The 17,020-nt window shown below is 39.1% G+C and overlaps 1 protein-coding gene across 1 annotated transcript in view; it reads right to left on the bottom strand.

Moving 5' to 3' along the window:
* LOC135700110 (MOXD1 homolog 2-like) overlaps nt 1-17,020 on the bottom strand; it is an 89,044-nt gene that overhangs the window by 24,491 nt on the left and 47,533 nt on the right. The window contains exon 2 of the mRNA XM_065220505.1: nt 12,095-12,250. Within this exon, the coding sequence (XP_065076577.1) occupies nt 12,095-12,250 (156 nt within the window). The remainder of the gene's footprint in view (nt 1-12,094; nt 12,251-17,020) is intronic.

Consider the following 17,020-nt stretch of genomic DNA (forward strand, 5'->3'; position numbering starts at 1 on the left):
ACTTCCACAACTGCCGGCAGAGATTTATCGTAACTCCTTAAACAGCTGTACTGTGCCCATTTTTCCTCCCCTCCTGATTCCGAATTCACATGCACGCTCTGGTAAAATCTGGCGAACCAAGCGAGGTATAGCGGGAGAGAGAAAGACATAGCACACATAGTACAAGCGAGTAGCTGAGGCGGTCTCTGGAGGCCCGGCTGTTGTGCCGGGCGCGCTATAAGCGTTTTATAATTTAAATTTGCATTCATAACAGCGCAATTTTGATATTTGCATAAATTCATCACTTTCCTGAGCCGGTTCCTCCGTCTTCTGTCGCTCTAGCACGCTGTTTGCGAGCACGTTAGAGCGGTGGACGATTTGGGAGATGAATCCTACTTCCCAGCCAATTTGAAACCGGCGATGTGGAGGGGGATGGGTACTAGTTTTGGGCAGTTGTGGCACAGGCATGGGAAACTGGCCGCAGAAGGATGTAAATTATAAGAAGTGTTTTGATAACGTGGGGAAGGGTGAGATTGTAATGGAATGATTGGAACAGTTGGTTCGAGGTGGACTTTCGGTTGGGCGGAGTACGAGAAAACCAAAAAACAATTACGTTTTTAAAAACTAGCGTGTGGGAAGCTTTTTCCCAATATAGTCATCCGAATGCTTTCATGGTTGAAAGCTCCAGCTTGGATTAACTTTTAAAACCAGAAGAACTTCCAAGATATTTTCAAGGATCGTATTGATTAATATCAACGTCGATATAACAGCAGATCGACATTCGTGATTGGGATTTAATCCGAGGATTAAATCTGGAGCTAACCACCAAAAGTGTCGCAAACAAATTCCAATGATTCTTAAGTTAAGTTCAAAATGTCAATCTGTCCATCTGTTTAAAGGATAAAGTCACCTTTTAAAGATTTACATGATGAATCGTGTTAGAAAATTTCCAGGCTAAATAGCAAATTTAAAATTCAATTTCAGACTCAACTTTCTCCGATTTGCATGAAGCTTTGCATAATTGGCCGAATTTTATCTCAAATGTGAATGATTGACCATAACAAACAATTATGCAAAGTTTCATGCAAATCGGAGAAGGTTGCACCAGATCGATTCGTTATTTGGCGTGGCATTGCTCAATAGCGATAATTTCCGAGCAGCATCGTCAACTCCCGTCACTAAGGATTCCCCAAGCCAGGCGAAAATAATATGCTTATCTCGACATTCCGGCCATTTAGAAAGTTACTGTCTTCGGCAAAGTTGTTCCGATCACTAAAGCCATATGACATGGTCAGTAGAATGAAAAGTTTAGTTCAGAATTATGCCACTACGAGCCGCTAGTTTGAATGTGAAATTTGAAAATGTGCTAGGGTTACTGATCTTCACATCGTACGACTCAAAATCACTCTTCTACTCCGAACGCTTTCGAAAGAACGAAGCAAAGCAAGTATTCTCAAGCGATGCAAACGATGCTTTGATTCGAGGCTCTGTGAGTGACCAGTGAGCGAGGATTATTCCTGCTGTTCTTAAGCTGGGTTTAGACAGGGCAAGTCAATTGATCAAGTCAGTTGAATTCAACTGACTTGAACTCGAATTGAACGTGTAAACCATGCAATTCAGCTGACTTGATCAACTCACTTAAATTGAAAAAAATTGAACCAGGCTCAACTTTTCAAGCTAATTGAATTCAACTGAGTTGATCATTTGACTTGCCTAGTCTAAACCCAGCTTTACAGCCTCGTTCAATTTGCATCGTCCTTATGAATTGATGTGATCGGATACGAATGAAGTTGCGTGCGATACAAAACGATGCGAAGCGATTCGCGACGAATATTCGCCGCGAATGCTGTGTGGGAATGTTAACTGTAAAATGTTGAAAAAAAAAAGCTAAGTGCCACATTAATAAAACGACATGACTATTCATTGTTGCTTTTCTCTTCAGTTCCAGTAGCTTACGCATTGCTGTGAAGCATTCGTTGTGAATATTATTCGGGTGCAAATCGAATCGCTGTCGAATGCATCACCCGAGTCTTCGAGCAGAAGTAAGCAGCTGGTGAGTGACGGATGTTTGATGGAAAAATAAAGTCACTCAGCGAATGATAGCGAAGAGGAGAGGGAGCAAAAAACCGGAAAAAAAACGAACCATTCGTGCAGCACTGTATTCGTGCATAACTAGCGCAACGTTTACTATGATAGCATCAAATCGCTGATGAGCAGCAGACAATGCGATGCATGATTCGTTGCGAATATCTGCAACCTTGGTGCTAGGAGATTCCGATGAACCCTGCAAGGGAACTCAGAGGAGTGTTTCAAGATAATTCTATGAAAATTACAAGAGACAGGGGATATTTTGAGAAGAATTTCAATGAAATTTAGAGGTGATTCTTATGTAATTCTGCGGTGCAATCCAAGGAAATGTTGGGAGAATTCCGAGGAATATTCCAAGCGAATGGTATAGAAAATTACTAAGAAATTAAAGAAAATGAAGATGAATGTAGACTCTTGCAGATTTTACCCATAAAATTTCCCATCGTTCTGCTGCATTTGATTGATAATAGCACATAATTAAATGCAGTTGTGTACCAAAAAATAACATCATTTTAGAGAATTCGAAAAATTGCAACTAACAAATTGGACACAGAAGATGCCATAGCAATTTTTTTCTTATAGTTTTGACCCTTGGGAATTAGCGAAAAATATAAAAGGGTGAGGTTCCACTGAAATTTAAAGAACTGCTATGAAAAATGGACTTTTTTTTTAAATCTCGTCGGGGTGACCTCTAAGCAACATTCCTTAAGTTGCTGCCATACAAAAGTTTGTTTGTTACACCCTTAGCTATCATTTAGACGGTGAGCTCCCAGATTAAAAGACATAGTGCAATTTTGGGATACCGTAATTTAGAGTGTATTTTAAGCATTTTTTGGAGATAATTCTTCAAGTAGTCTGCATTGAATTCCGAGACTGTTATGGAGTAAATTTCTAATAAATACCGGACAGAATCATAAGATTTTTAAGAGTAATCCTGAAAGTAAAAGTAATTCTAAATACAATTTAGAATGATCCGAAGGGAATCATTGAGATATTGGAAAAGGTATACTTCGAAAATTCCATAAGAAAAAAAATAAGTGGATAGGGAAATTTACGTATTCTCGGCAACCTAAGCAGCGACCTTCTTTCTATAGCCTTTTTCTCTATAGAACGCACACATATGCAGTATTGGTTTGTTTACAAACATTTGCTGCCAGCTGCTCTAACAATTTCAGTCGAAAGAATTGTCAAAAACTGTTTTGAAACGCTTTTACAAAGCTCCAATCTTCTCTAGTGAGAGCGAGTATTGTCGGCAACCAGTTTTTCTTCGGCAACCGTTCCATTTGAACTGCATGTAAATCTGCTGTTCTATTATCGGCAACTCGAAATCAGCTACAATTTGTAGTGCGTGTGTTTCATTTCAAGAAAACCCTGCTAGATTGCTTTTTCTCAGTGGTAAAAATATAGTCAAATTGAAGCTGAAAGCATAAAGAATCGTTTGCATGCATTCAGCGAAGTGTTTTCGTAAGAAAATCCAGTGAAAATAGTATTTCAATTTGGGTTGCCGAAAATAGTCTGTCATGCCGAAGCCGTCATTTCCCCTATACAAATTTAAAAACCAAAAAACAAATTCCAAGTTTCGTACGCAGAAATACAACATCCAGGGATAACAATTTTTTTCGAGATTCTTTGACTTTAGTTGGGAACAACTTTCATAATCCAGATCTTAGGAAACTGTTCATGATTATCGGACTATAATTTTAAGAAAAGTGTAGCAATAATAAATGTGTGATCTCAAGCTTGAAAATATTTGAACTTTTATTCCTAGCAATGAAGACATGTTACAGATTCTGCTACGTGAAAAGCTGCCAATATTCTAAAATAAACATTTATTCAAAATGTCAGACTCTAGGAATTGGTTTTTTTTTTGTATTCAGTACTATTGATAGGTAGAAAAATATTGGCTTCAATAATTAATCAAGTTTTGAAGAGAAATATTAGAGATACCGGACTTATATAATTATCAGCAGAATTCGATTAAGGTACAAACCATTTTTTTTTCAAAGTTCCAATAAAATTCCCGGTATTTCCCAGTTGTTTACCGGTTAATTCCCTTATCCATCAGTTTTCCCAGTTTACTAGCCACTCTGGATTTTTTAATTCAATTGTAAGTCCCTTCTTTTAATCATATTCTACACACAAACAATGCTTCCTAAACCCCAACCTAACAGGTTTTCCAGCCCTTTCTCAAATTGGGGCGTGGCATAGGATGCATGTTTTGTGTTAAGTATACTTAAATTTTTGAACACACACGGAGATTTTTACAAAGAAGTTTTGCTGCCCGAAATCCTTCCTACCTGTTCACACGGGCTACAATTGCCGGCAACAAAATTATCCTTAACATAAAAACAAATGGCTTGTGACGCTTGTAAAATATTCAAGGCGAATATTTTGAAGCGACTTTTTTATAGCGGTGGTTGCCTAGGCTTCCAGTTGTACACGCTATTTCAAAACTACCCAAATTTGGGAAGATCGGTCAAAACTGAACCTACCCAAAAATGGATAAACAAACATTTACCCAAATCTGGGTAAACGTACCTGCGACAGAAACTGGGTTACTGTTACTCAGATGTTGACATTTGATAACAGGGTAAACTTTACCCATTTTAATAGAAATTATTTGATATGACCGATGCAGTAGCTCTATCAAACATAACCTCACCCGGCTAGCTCCTCTAGCCTGTTATTGATGGTTGAGTTCGTATTGTCGTAAAAATATATAACTACGGAATACGACATTGAAATACCCAGAAAACTGTAAATGCTAACCATTTATTGAGATTTGATTTTAAATGAGTTCTATAAATTAGGAACAACAACAAACATTTGGTATCGAGAAAAGCGTCACAGAATATCTCGATAACCTAGAATAAGGAGAATGTTTAAAGTCCAGAAACTAACAATATACTTACTAACTATAGCTGCAGGTAGCATTAGCAATGAAAACAGTTCCATATCTGTAAATTTTTTAGAATCAGATTTATATATTTTAAGCATTCAAACTTTCACTGGCAGTGCAGCAATCTCCCTTTTATACCTGCGGCATTTTTTACTCTGGGAACATTTCGATTACAACAATTTACCCAGAATCTGGGTAGATTCTACTCATCTTAACAAAACTAGTTTACCCAGATTTTGACAACTCCTTACTGGATACAAAAATGGGTGCCATCCACCCAGCCACTGGGTAGATTCATAATAGCGTGTAGGGGTTTGTTTTTGATTTTGGAATTGTCAAATGTAAAATCATGGACGCCGATATTGTTTTTCTTGGTTCTTCTGCCATTGATGGCCAACCCCAGGGTGGCCACTGAACCGCGTAAACCAGGGCAATATGGAATTGGAAAATAACCGAGAAATTGATTTAAGCATTACAATATTTGGTTGTACCAAAACGAATCGAAATATTAATCTAAAAATCATGAATATTTCCTCAAGTCCGGATTTTTCATTTCTCTTCCACAGTGCAGGATATCTAAAATTTAGTCTATGATTATCTTTAAAAAAAGCTATCAATGTCCTAGACTTTGGCGTTTTTAATATTTTACCAACCATAAAAACTTTCATATCACAAATTTGAGAAAACTTCACCATTTCTAGGATATTGAAAGCACGTCCTTAAAGACTGTACTCAACAAAAAAAAATGCAACAGACTAAACCGATCACCAAAAATTCATTTTAAATCCGATGTTTTTGAAAATCTCAGGGAATAAAAAAATGCATATTAGCTATGTTTTTGCAACGTTGGTTTATTCAACATCCTCTCGTAGGCCAAATGCCCGCATCTTGGACTTAACACTACCCATAAAATCCTGTGAAACACTTGCGCCATCTTTCTTACACACTTTCATCAAGTTCAACCCTTGTCGTTTTTGAAGACCTTCCCTGTTTTCCGGAGCTTGCCCTTCATAATCGCCCAGAATTTTTATATTGAGCGAACTTCTGGCGAGTTTGGTGGATTTGCCTCCTTCGGCACAAAAACAACATCGTTGCCTTCGTACCACCCCATCACCGGTTTCGCGTAATGGCACGATGCCATATCCGACCAAAACAGAGTGTCACCTTCGTGGGACCGAAGGAAGGACAGCAGGCGCTTCTGGAGGCATTCTTCTTTATATATTTGGCCGTTGATGGTGCCGGTCGTTATCTACGGCTTGCTGAATTTGCCGCACCCACAGATTGCCTGCCACACTAAGTATTTCTTGACAAATTTGTCGACCTTCTTCTTCCGGATCTTCTCCGGATCACCCAGGCGGGACTTGCCGACAAAAAACTCCAGGCCGGGGATCTACTTGGTGTCCGCTTTAATGTACGTCTCGTCGTCCATTACGATGCATTTCGGCTGCACCAACCACTCGCGGTACAGCTTCCTGGCGCGGTTGGTTACCGTATTCTGTTTATCGGTTCGGTTAGGCACCTGCCTTACCTCAAAAACATGAAGTCCGGCCCGTTTCATTGTCTGCTGGACTAACCAGACGGCAGAATCGACCTTCTTGGCCCCGTCCCGAAACGAAAGGTTCGGATTGCGCTTGAAGTAATCCCTCACCTTCCTTGCGTTCACGGGGTCGGTCGTCTTCGCTTTTCTTCCACTGCCAGCTCGTTGCTGGGTCGTTTGGGTCTCCTGGGACGATTTTACCACACGGGACACAGTCGAATTGTCGATTCCAAGCTGTTTAACGATCCACCTGTGGGACTGGCCTGGACTTTCCACGACCGCTCCCATAATTTTTTGACGAAACTTTCTTGCTTAGAAGCCATCTCGATTACCACTTGACAGATTGTGACGAGATTTTGCGCATGTAAAGATTACACTCTAAACTAGTTTTAATCAAAATTTCATCAACTTTTACCCATTCAATAAAAAATTATACTTCACAGATAGAGCTGTATTTTTTTCGAGTACAATCTTTAGAAGATTTTACTCACCTACATTACTGTTACAATTCTAGCTCCGTAAGCTGGAACAGTTTTGGAATTTTCAATTTGTTCTCGATTGAAGTATCATAATCTCATGGTTTTTTGGCAATCCTGGATCTGAAATTTCTGGGCACAGAGTCTTGAATTTTTTTCAATATTTGAATTTACTAAACTGTTTTTTAGGTACTACTCATTTATCTCGCGAGAGTTTGTTCAATTTCGCTCCATTTTTTTTAGAATCCGCTTGGAATATTCCGTGGAAATCTATTGATGTGCCATTTTAATTAAAGAAATGTAGTCTCCTAAAATTTCCTTTGATTTCTCCGCTTATTTCATCTAAAACAACCCTTAAGAGGATTTCTTGAAATCATCTTGGAATTCTCTTGAAACTCTTCTTAGCATTCCTTTGAAAATATCTTCAGATTCTCTTATAGTTCTTATTTTTTTTTAAATGCTCAAAATTTCTTACCAAATCATCCAGGAGACTCCTTAGCACTCAACACAAAATTTATTTAAATTATCTAAAAATTCTCTTGAAAATATCTTCAAACTAGTACGAAATTCTGAAAAGCATTTTGTAAGCTATGTTTACAAAAGGTTTCCATGAAATCATTTTTAAGTTTTACATAGTTTTTACTAAGCAGCAACAGTTCCCTAAGAATTCGGTACTCGGTTCAGTTTTGTATTTTTTGATTAGGTTGAAATGTTGCAGCAACGTTCCTTGTGACCGACAATGCCATTTTGCATCTTCATATTTATCACCATTTTGAATTTAGCCTTATTTTTGATAAGGGCCTAAAGAAAAATATCAAGCTTATCTTCAGAAACGTTTTACTCGAAAATTGTTTGTTCGATCGGTTTGGTGTTTTGCGCAATATTGCAGACAATAGACGAGACTATTTGAAAAAAAATATGCACTCTAAAAAAAATCTCAACTTTTTTAAATTTCAAATAAAACCTTAAAAACAATTTTTCTCAAAAAAGGATTTTTTGTATTTATTTATTTGTTGATATGTTTAAGGGGACTAAAACTTCAATCTATTGCACTATAGGTCCAGATGGAGAAATGTTGCTAAGTCAAACCGTTTTCAAGATATAGCGGTTTTGAAAGTAGATGTTTTTAAAATGTAAAATTTGCATTTTTAATGTTAATGGCCAAAAGCTACCAACATTTTAAAAATATATACTTTCAAACTGCTACATCTCGAAAGCGGTGCGACTTAGCAAAATTTTACATAAGTGCTTTTTTATTGAAAATTTAATGTACTTTCAAACCGAAACAGTAATTGGACCATGTTTTGGATATTTTTCTAAAAACTTGAGTTATATAAAATATTATAACTTTTTTGTCCATCATTTCTTCATCTTGACATAAAGAGCAATAGATGGCATTTTGTGTCAATTACAACATATAAATAAATAAAAAAAATACAATTCAATACAATACAATACAATTATTCCAGAATCTTGGAAGTTTCTTCATGTACTGAATATTTAGAGAATAGAAAAAGAAATATTCAAAGGCTAAGAATAAAAATTTATTTTTAAATCCCGAATCTTAATTTATTCTTCTGTGTCCAGGATCTCGAAAAATTATCCAAAATTTAATCATATTGATCCCCAAATCCAAGGAAATTTTGCAAGATTTCTGTAATATATTCTGAAAAAAATAATTTTAGGATCATCTCAGAATATCCTCATCTATCCTCATCTCCTAAAGGTAGGAAGAGATATCTATCTCTGGTATTCCCTTATATTTTTTTCCGTAACACTCATGCAAATCTTCTTAAGAACACTATTTGAATTCACTCTACAATGCTCATCAAATTATCAATAATTACTGCTGTAATTCCTAGGAATTTCCCGAAGAATTGTCCTGAAAATCCACTTGGAGTTCATCTCAGCATTCACTTAATATCCTCCTGAACTTCCCACGGAATTATCTTAAAATATTGTTTCAGTTCTGCTAAAAAATCCCTAAAAATATTTGAATTGCTGCTCCTATGGCACTCTCCTTTGAATTTCTAAAAAAAAGATGACCGAAATATCCTTGGAATACTCCTCTAAATCCGCTTGATATTTTCCTCAGATTTTCTGTTTAAATCCATTAAGATTATTCTCAGAATTTTTATTGTATATATTTCTGAATTACCTTTGAAGCTTGCTCCTTCCCTTTGAATTCAACTATTCGTCTTATTCTTCTTATTATTATTATTTTTATTCTTCTTCTTCGCATTTCAAACTTATTGTACCGCATATTAGCTTATTGCGTGCTCTCAACTTAGTGTTCTAACATGCAATTCTCGCATCACTTTTCAAATAGACCAATGTAACATATCCAGCCACCATTTTGAGAAAATCGAAGTTGAAGTTCTACAGATTATTATTTTATTTGCTTAGAAACAATACATTTTGCGATACTATTTTTAATGTAGTCAATTAATAATAACGTTGAAAATTCAGTAGAAACGCTAAATCACAATTTTCCTTTGAGTGTCATGCTACAATATAGAAAAAAATCACATAGGACGTTTTGACAAGTCAAGTACATCGGGCATGTTACATTGGACGATTTTTGTCAATGACATAATCAATGAGTGTTACATTGGTATCTCATAATACTAGATTCCCTTTCATAGATTTCAGGGTAGAGTACCTAACTTTAGATTGGCCCCGCCTTTGGAAAATGAGCACCAATCATTTTAGGCAGTCCGATTGACCGAAGTTAAAATCATGTACCCATCATTTCAAACTGTACATTGGGCAATATTTGACCTATGATTATCTTAAATAAATGAAAGTAAATTTGGATGGATGTTTTTGTATCACATACAATGATAGAAGAGCAATATTTTGTATCGCTAAACTCGATTTGTCTACATTTGCTACTTAGGACCTTTTGAAATGTGACGCGAGAATTCCACAATTATTAATTGAGAGCTTCCGATGCCTGCACCATTTTTGCATTGGTATAATTGTGTGGCAAATACAACCATATTATATACCCAGGGAAGTCAAGAAATAGACCGAACCGGAATCGAATCCAGCCACCTCCAGCTTTGCTTTGAAGTTGCGCCTTTACCGATTGAGCTAAGAAATTCAACTCACAAATATGAAATTCTCACCTAAGAAAAGTTCTTTTAAGATTACTCTCAAAATTTGTCAGAACGCTCTAGGAATTTCTTAGCCAAATTTATTTGAGATTCCATAGGATTTATACCCAGATTTAATTGTAATTCACCCTAACATAAACTCTATGAATTCTCCGAAAAGTACTATGGAAATTTTCTCCTTATTTCTTGTCTCCCAGAAACTTCTTTAAATTAAGAAAGTGCTTACATTCCTCTTAAAGCTCTCTCCATAATCATAATGGTAGAATCCTCTTTCTTGTCCAAATTTTCTCATTATTCCTTAAGAATGAACGTTGAAAATTGTTATGAATTGTTAATAAAATTGATTTTAATCCTATTCAGGGTTGCCTTGGAATTCTCCTCTACCTTTTTGTGGGCTACCGGACATAGAATTAAGTGAACTTTGTTACAAGTACCCGGACAACCAGAAGTCGTATACCAGCGTACAAATAGAATCGTAAATTGGTCTTGATAAAGTCAACATCGCATGCAATAATGAGATGCGTCGTATGAAGTTTAAGTTAAGTCGCAAAGAATGCAAACTTTCGACCTATTGGCGATGATCCTTTTTTGTATAGAACCGTATCAGAAATAAACTCGGATGAAGTTGTATGGTTTTTGAGACTGACATTGTTATAACAGATGAGATTGTAAATTATGCCTAATCAAATCGATGAAAATTAATTGTCAATTAACTCGTATATGGCTTCTCCAGATAACCACAGATAGCATAGGAATGTACACACTGGATCGCATTTGAGTTTGCCGCAAATCAAAATCCAATAAGACTATAAGAACATTCGATCATGTAGCAATTCAAGATGAGATTAATGCAAAACTGCGATCCAAATGCGATTTTCTCAACTGATCGTAAATGGTTACACCTCTCTATTGCGTAGAGGTGTCGTAGAATCTAAACGGACTCAAGATCCAATTGTTAACATAATTTGATGATTTTTATCAACATCAAAATCTTTCCAAGTCCAAGAAGGCTTTTGGAAGCGCATTGGCACTGATTTAATCCTACGTAATTATAAGTGCTTAAATGGTGTAGTGGATTCAGCAGTGGTTTTTGGATACGAAGGTAAGGTATCGAGACTAGCTGCAAGAAATGTTTTTTTTTTTTTTTTAAATCGATCGTATGATCGTATTTCTGTTATATTTAAATCGGCAAAATCGTTATTGGAGAGCCAGTATGTATGTACATGGCCTCCACTTTGGAACGCATATATCAAATCTGTGCATCTTATACGACTTTTTTGGTTCGTGTGTATATCCGGAATTATAAGAACCAAAATGTTGACTGAGTAATGAACAATGAATTATCGGCTCCGTAAAGCTAACGCAGTTGAGCCTTCCAAACAAACGAGCTAGATAAAAAATACCTTTTTGAGGGTGACCCCAAGCTTATGATCTATAACATGAATTACTATGCTATTGATTTAAAATATTTTCTAAATTTTTCCAGTGATTTGTTGTCACATCAGTTAATTATAGTTTGAGCTATTTGTTTAGTAGTAGCATTAGCTACGAAAGGATATTTTTTTATCGCTAGCCAACAAATCGGTCCTTTTTCGCAATTTGGTGAGACTCATGGACCGGGGACCAACGGCTTTTCTTGCCTAAGAAAGGCGTGATCAGAGATTTTATTTATGCCTCAGAAAATCCCGACGGTGCCGACTGTGATTGAACGCTGGCCCTGTGGAGTGAGCGGCAGTCACGCGGCAGACCTATCTGAATATAAATAAAGTTTAACTATTTCCCTTCACAATCACCATTGGAGAAGCTACTGGGCGTGCCTAGGGGATCAAGCCCCATCCAGAATGATCTAGGACCCTTTCAGATTTTTTAAAAGATTAATATGAATTGAATTGACGGTGCCAAGTACCTTGGGGAGGGGGATTAGCTACACCAAAATTAACTTTTCCCCCATCAAAAAACGAAAATCGCCATGCAGTCAACAAACTGGTCTACTCACCGTGATGGGCACGTCCTGGTTGGTATCGCAGGTATCCAGCTTCCGTCGGAATCGGAGCACCGTGTGGGTTGCGTTTTCGTACCCCAACAGTAGGATGTAGTCCTGCGAGGGATCCACGTGCGGCTCGCCGTTGCTGTTCATCTTGAAGTGCCGGTCCTGTGTGTGTGTAGATAGAATAAGGGAAATGGTTGAGTGATTCATTCGTCATTCCGCGGATGAAGGTTGTCTCCCCAGATAGTGGCGAATAAATTATGAGCTTGAGAAACTACGGCGACGGCGCAGAGAAGCAGAGGTGATAATTAATTCGCACCTCTGCCGGTCTAAGTTCGGAGCGATTTTGGGCAAAATGAGCGTGGGAGGAGTCTCATGCGGCAGCGTATAATTAGCTAGCGTGAACCAGAAACCGAAGGAAGACGGATTATCTTGATCGCCGTTTCGTGAGGCAGAAATTGGATACTAGCGTGAAGACCTGGACATAAATCGATCACTTTATCGATCGTGTCTTAATTAGAGACATCCGAGTGTATCGGAGAGTGTGTCTTCTTTGTATTAAAATGGGATTCGAAAGTTCGTAGAAACGATGAAAAAGAGAAGAGTTTGCTAACGAATGCCAACGACTTGGCGAAAATTTACACAGATAATTAAAACTTGCGCTCCTGGGTTGCTTCGCTGGCTTGAAGGCAGGTGATAGCGATACATGTCAATAATTAGTATTGATGAGAAAAATGTTAAAATTTGTACGACCTGTTCGTGTTTAACATTTTAATTAATGCTACCATAAGCTGCAACTTTCATTGCTAGAGCTATCGATTTCCTCCCCTTTTCCGAGTAATGAAGGCGCGCTATCTTGCGACCATCTGGTGTGACCATTTGCAATCGACTCTGTTTACACCCACGATGACGACGACGACGACGACGACGAAGCTGCTGTTTACCCCCATCATTACTCATTCTCCGCGCTTGACAAAGCTGTCTCGTAGTGTGGATCATCGCCATCACACACCGTTCATCGTCGTCGGCGGCAGACAGCCACTATTCAAACCATCACGCAAATGATTGATTGGAAAAATATCGATTCGCTTCCTGAAGTACAGTAGCAAAACGCGCATGCCGCCCCATTGTCCTTTGCCACAGCCGACAATTATCATGCAATCTGATCCCATCCGTCGTCGTCGTCGTCGTCGTGGAACTAGCAAGAAGCTACCACGCAAGGATATTGGTTTGAATTCCGACACTTTCCATCTCTCACTCTCTCCGCGCCTAGCAGCCGTAGCGAATCTAATAAAGGAAAAGGAAATTGATTTCAATCATAATGATTGTTTTTCGGTGCAATTTTTTCAACGCTGTTGACCACGACGGAATTTCACTTCCTCACTCGGCAAGGATCCAGCATTTTTATGAACCGTCTTCCAACCGATGCGAAACCGATTCCCGGACCAACGACGTGATGGACGACGCCGAAGGTGGGGAAGCATAAAAATAGATTGATTTTCCTTTGTCTATCCCACGTCGGTCGATGGCCAAAAGTTCCGGGAGCCACAGATATGAGTACTCAATTTCCAATGGTCCGTTTTGTTTGCACTCGCACTTTGGAGCTAATCTGCCAGCGTCATCTTGTCCGTCCGTCGGTCCACGCTACCGATCCTGACGACACGGGGGCCAGGATTTGGGTCAAACAAACAGCTTGGCGTGGCCGTCGTCGGTCGTCGGCGCGCTCGGAAGATGATGGACGATGTCCATTACGTGACCGGACCGGCGAGCGAAGTGTGCATAGTTTTCGGTGGCAAACATATAAAGTCCATTGTGTCTATTGTGAGACGAGCTACCGTGCTCGCGGAGCAGGAGAAAGATGAAGTCGGGGAGATTGAAGTCGTAAATTGAACTTTTTTTTTTTGCTCCCTCAGGGGATTGCTTGCGCTTGATGATAGTGTTTGACGGGTGGTTTCCCCCATCGATGTTTACAGCTAATAATCAAATATAAAATTAGCTTTCGGGATTGGATTGATGAAGCGTTCACGTGGAAATTCTTACTTTGTTGGTTGCGATATTCAGCTGATTTCGTTGGAAGAGATATAAAGTGATTGTCTACAGAAGAAGATTTTTGCTTTCCTAACACAGTCATCAAAATTGATGTCGCCAGCAAAGAGAAAAGAAGCAGGTCGTTTCGTTGGAATGTCAAGGTGAGTATGATTTATCTGTCAATCTGTCAATCTGTCAATCTGTCAATCTGTCAATCTGTCAATCTGTCAATCTGTCAATCTGTCAATCTGTCAATCTGTCAATCTGTCAATCTGTCAATCTGTCAATCTGTCAATCTGTCAATCTGTCAATCTGTCAATCTATCAATCTGTCAATCTGTCAATCTGACATTGTCCAATCTGCTAAGCTATCCATTTCTTTGCAACTCGCCTGCCACCATCCGAAGCATTCGGGATACCTCTTGCAAAAGCAACTTTCCCGCAGAATCCCACCTCTCGCGCAGAAATCCGACCAGTTTTGCCTATTCAAAACTGCTCATCTGTACCGCTAGCTTGGAATACCCTCGGGTGCCGCCACGCCACACCGACCGTAGCCCAAGCGTTAAAGCTGTTCATAAAATTAATCGCACAACTTGCAGCACCAACATCACAACATAACATTTACCTGGCTGGCGGTCTGCAGAAAGCTTACCACTCAGGTGCTCGCCGCTCTCCGCTCATGGGGATAATGATTATGACCGTGCTCTTGAGTGGCCAAACTTAGCCAATTAATCTTCCTCGCGCGGTGCGGTCGCTTACGCATTGCTTTTTACAGAGAAGTAAAGCGCTAACTCGCTCCATTCCGCACCGACCTCAAAGAGCCATTCCGAGCCGAAAAGCGACGTACGTAAACTTCCGGCTGTTGGGTCAAAGAATTTTTATTATCTCTTCACTGGTAGGTAGTAGCATTCGCACAGCCATCAACGGCGTGCTTGACTGGATGATCGGGGTGACAGTCCTCCTTTTTCTCCGTCGGTTGGCCTCGCAGCAACTTGCCGGCTTTAGTCTTGTTTCGGTTTTCGTTCTCCGAATTCCTTTGCATCGGGTCGGGCAGTCAGGACTTTACGTCAGCAGGGGGAGGATTTGAAAGACGAGAAAGCTATTTAAAGTATTTTCAAGCTTAATTACACTTTAATCCTTACGCTTTTTCCCCGAGCTTCGGTCGGTCCGTTTCTGTTTTAACTGTCGCGGCGGTTCTTACAATTACTTGGCTGGTGAGCCATGGACGAATGAAAAGAGAAAGGAATATAACTCATTCCGGAAACGAGATCGTGGTTTGGGCGATGAAATATATCGGTATGCCGGGAGAAGGACTAATCCTGATGGGGATTGACCTTTTCCGTAAAAACCACGCTCTTCGGTTAGTCTAGGGAGGTGCTTGCTGCTTTAATTGATATTGAGCTTAAACTTCGGCGGATGGAATTTGTCAGGTTGGAAGGCATAGAAAGAAGCAACAGCTCTTCGAGACTCGATTTGAATTTAAATGTACCTAATACAGAACTCTCGGAAAATGATCAGTAAATCGATAGTACTTTAGTCAATCAATGAATCCAGTGGATCTCAGCATTGACCCACATTGTGAAATTCTATATGCAGTCCAGCGTTGTTTTGACGATCTGACGTTTGAAGTCAATGTTTACTACTCAACTTACGTTTGACAATTTGTACCTCCAAGTTGCGAACAAATTTTCCTATTTGTTCATTTTCTCACACGTGAAAATGCTTTAGGTAACAGATTTTGAGTTCAAACCTTCAGGAATGTTTTGGGTGCCCCTACGAGAGAGACCAGAATATGAAATAATGCTATTTTAAATATTATACGAGAAAGGCGCTTGTCGACGGTAAGTGGATTAATCGAGGATTTATTGCAAAATTTATGTTTTGGTCATATCTCCGGAACCAAACGTTCGATCGGGATGAAATTTGATAGTCAGATGTAAATAAAATAAAACCAATTGCACTTAAAATGGCTCAGCCACCGCCGAAATCAGTGAGTGAGTATTACCATAGAGGTAACTCTAAGACCAGAAGATCCCGAAGAAACGTGCTCATCTTTTTGGCTCAGCTCTGGTACTATCTTTGGTCCCAAACTAATCGATGCACCCCTCGAAACATAGGAAAATCCACGAACCCCTCATTCTATCTGTCAAACGTTCATAGCGAATCAAAACAAACATAGTGTAGTATTAGAATTTCGAGTAGAATGGGGTACGTTAATCGATTTGCTTGGTACCAATAGGCTAGTCAAGTAGTGAGCCAATTTAAAATCGTTAGATTCCACCGGTTGGTATTACGGCTTTATAGCCAAATTTAACTTTAAAGTCTTTGAAAGGATGGTCAACCGGCGGCTAATCCGGAAGCGGCAACGAAACTTATTTCGCGGAACTGGAAAGCTATTTACCCGGAAAAGACGACCACTGTCTAATTGCGTCTCTGTACCTGTCAAAGGAATATGACACCGCCTGTAGACATGGGATTTTACGGACACTGCAGCAATGGCACTTCTCTGGACGCATGTGCAACGTTCTGAAAAGGTTCCTGTCGGACCGCACTTTTCAAGTGGCCTTAGCGGGACAACTCTAACACCTGTCTACATTGGAGAACGGAGTCCCACAAGGCTCGGTTCTGTCTGTGACTTTGTCCTTCGTGGCTATGCAACCACTTTTTTGGGTGGTTCCAAATGGAGTCAAGGTTCTTCTTTATGCCAACGACATCCTTGTGATCGTAGTAGGTTTTAGGTCGAAAGCTTCAAATTGGTTTTAAAGCGGTGGTCCTATGGACGATAAGCATTGGTTTTTCTATATCAGCCAACAAATCAAACATACACGGAAATAAATCCGATCTCCGAAATGAGACAAATGACTCATGATTTCATGAACAAAGCGTATTTTCATGTTATGGAAATACA

Source organism: Ochlerotatus camptorhynchus, unplaced genomic scaffold (assembly GCF_037179485.1).
Source record: "Ochlerotatus camptorhynchus isolate MF236.1 unplaced genomic scaffold, CSIRO-AGI_Acam_v1.1 ptg000128l, whole genome shotgun sequence".
In the NCBI taxonomy this organism is placed as follows: Eukaryota; Metazoa; Arthropoda; class Insecta; order Diptera; family Culicidae; genus Ochlerotatus; species Ochlerotatus camptorhynchus.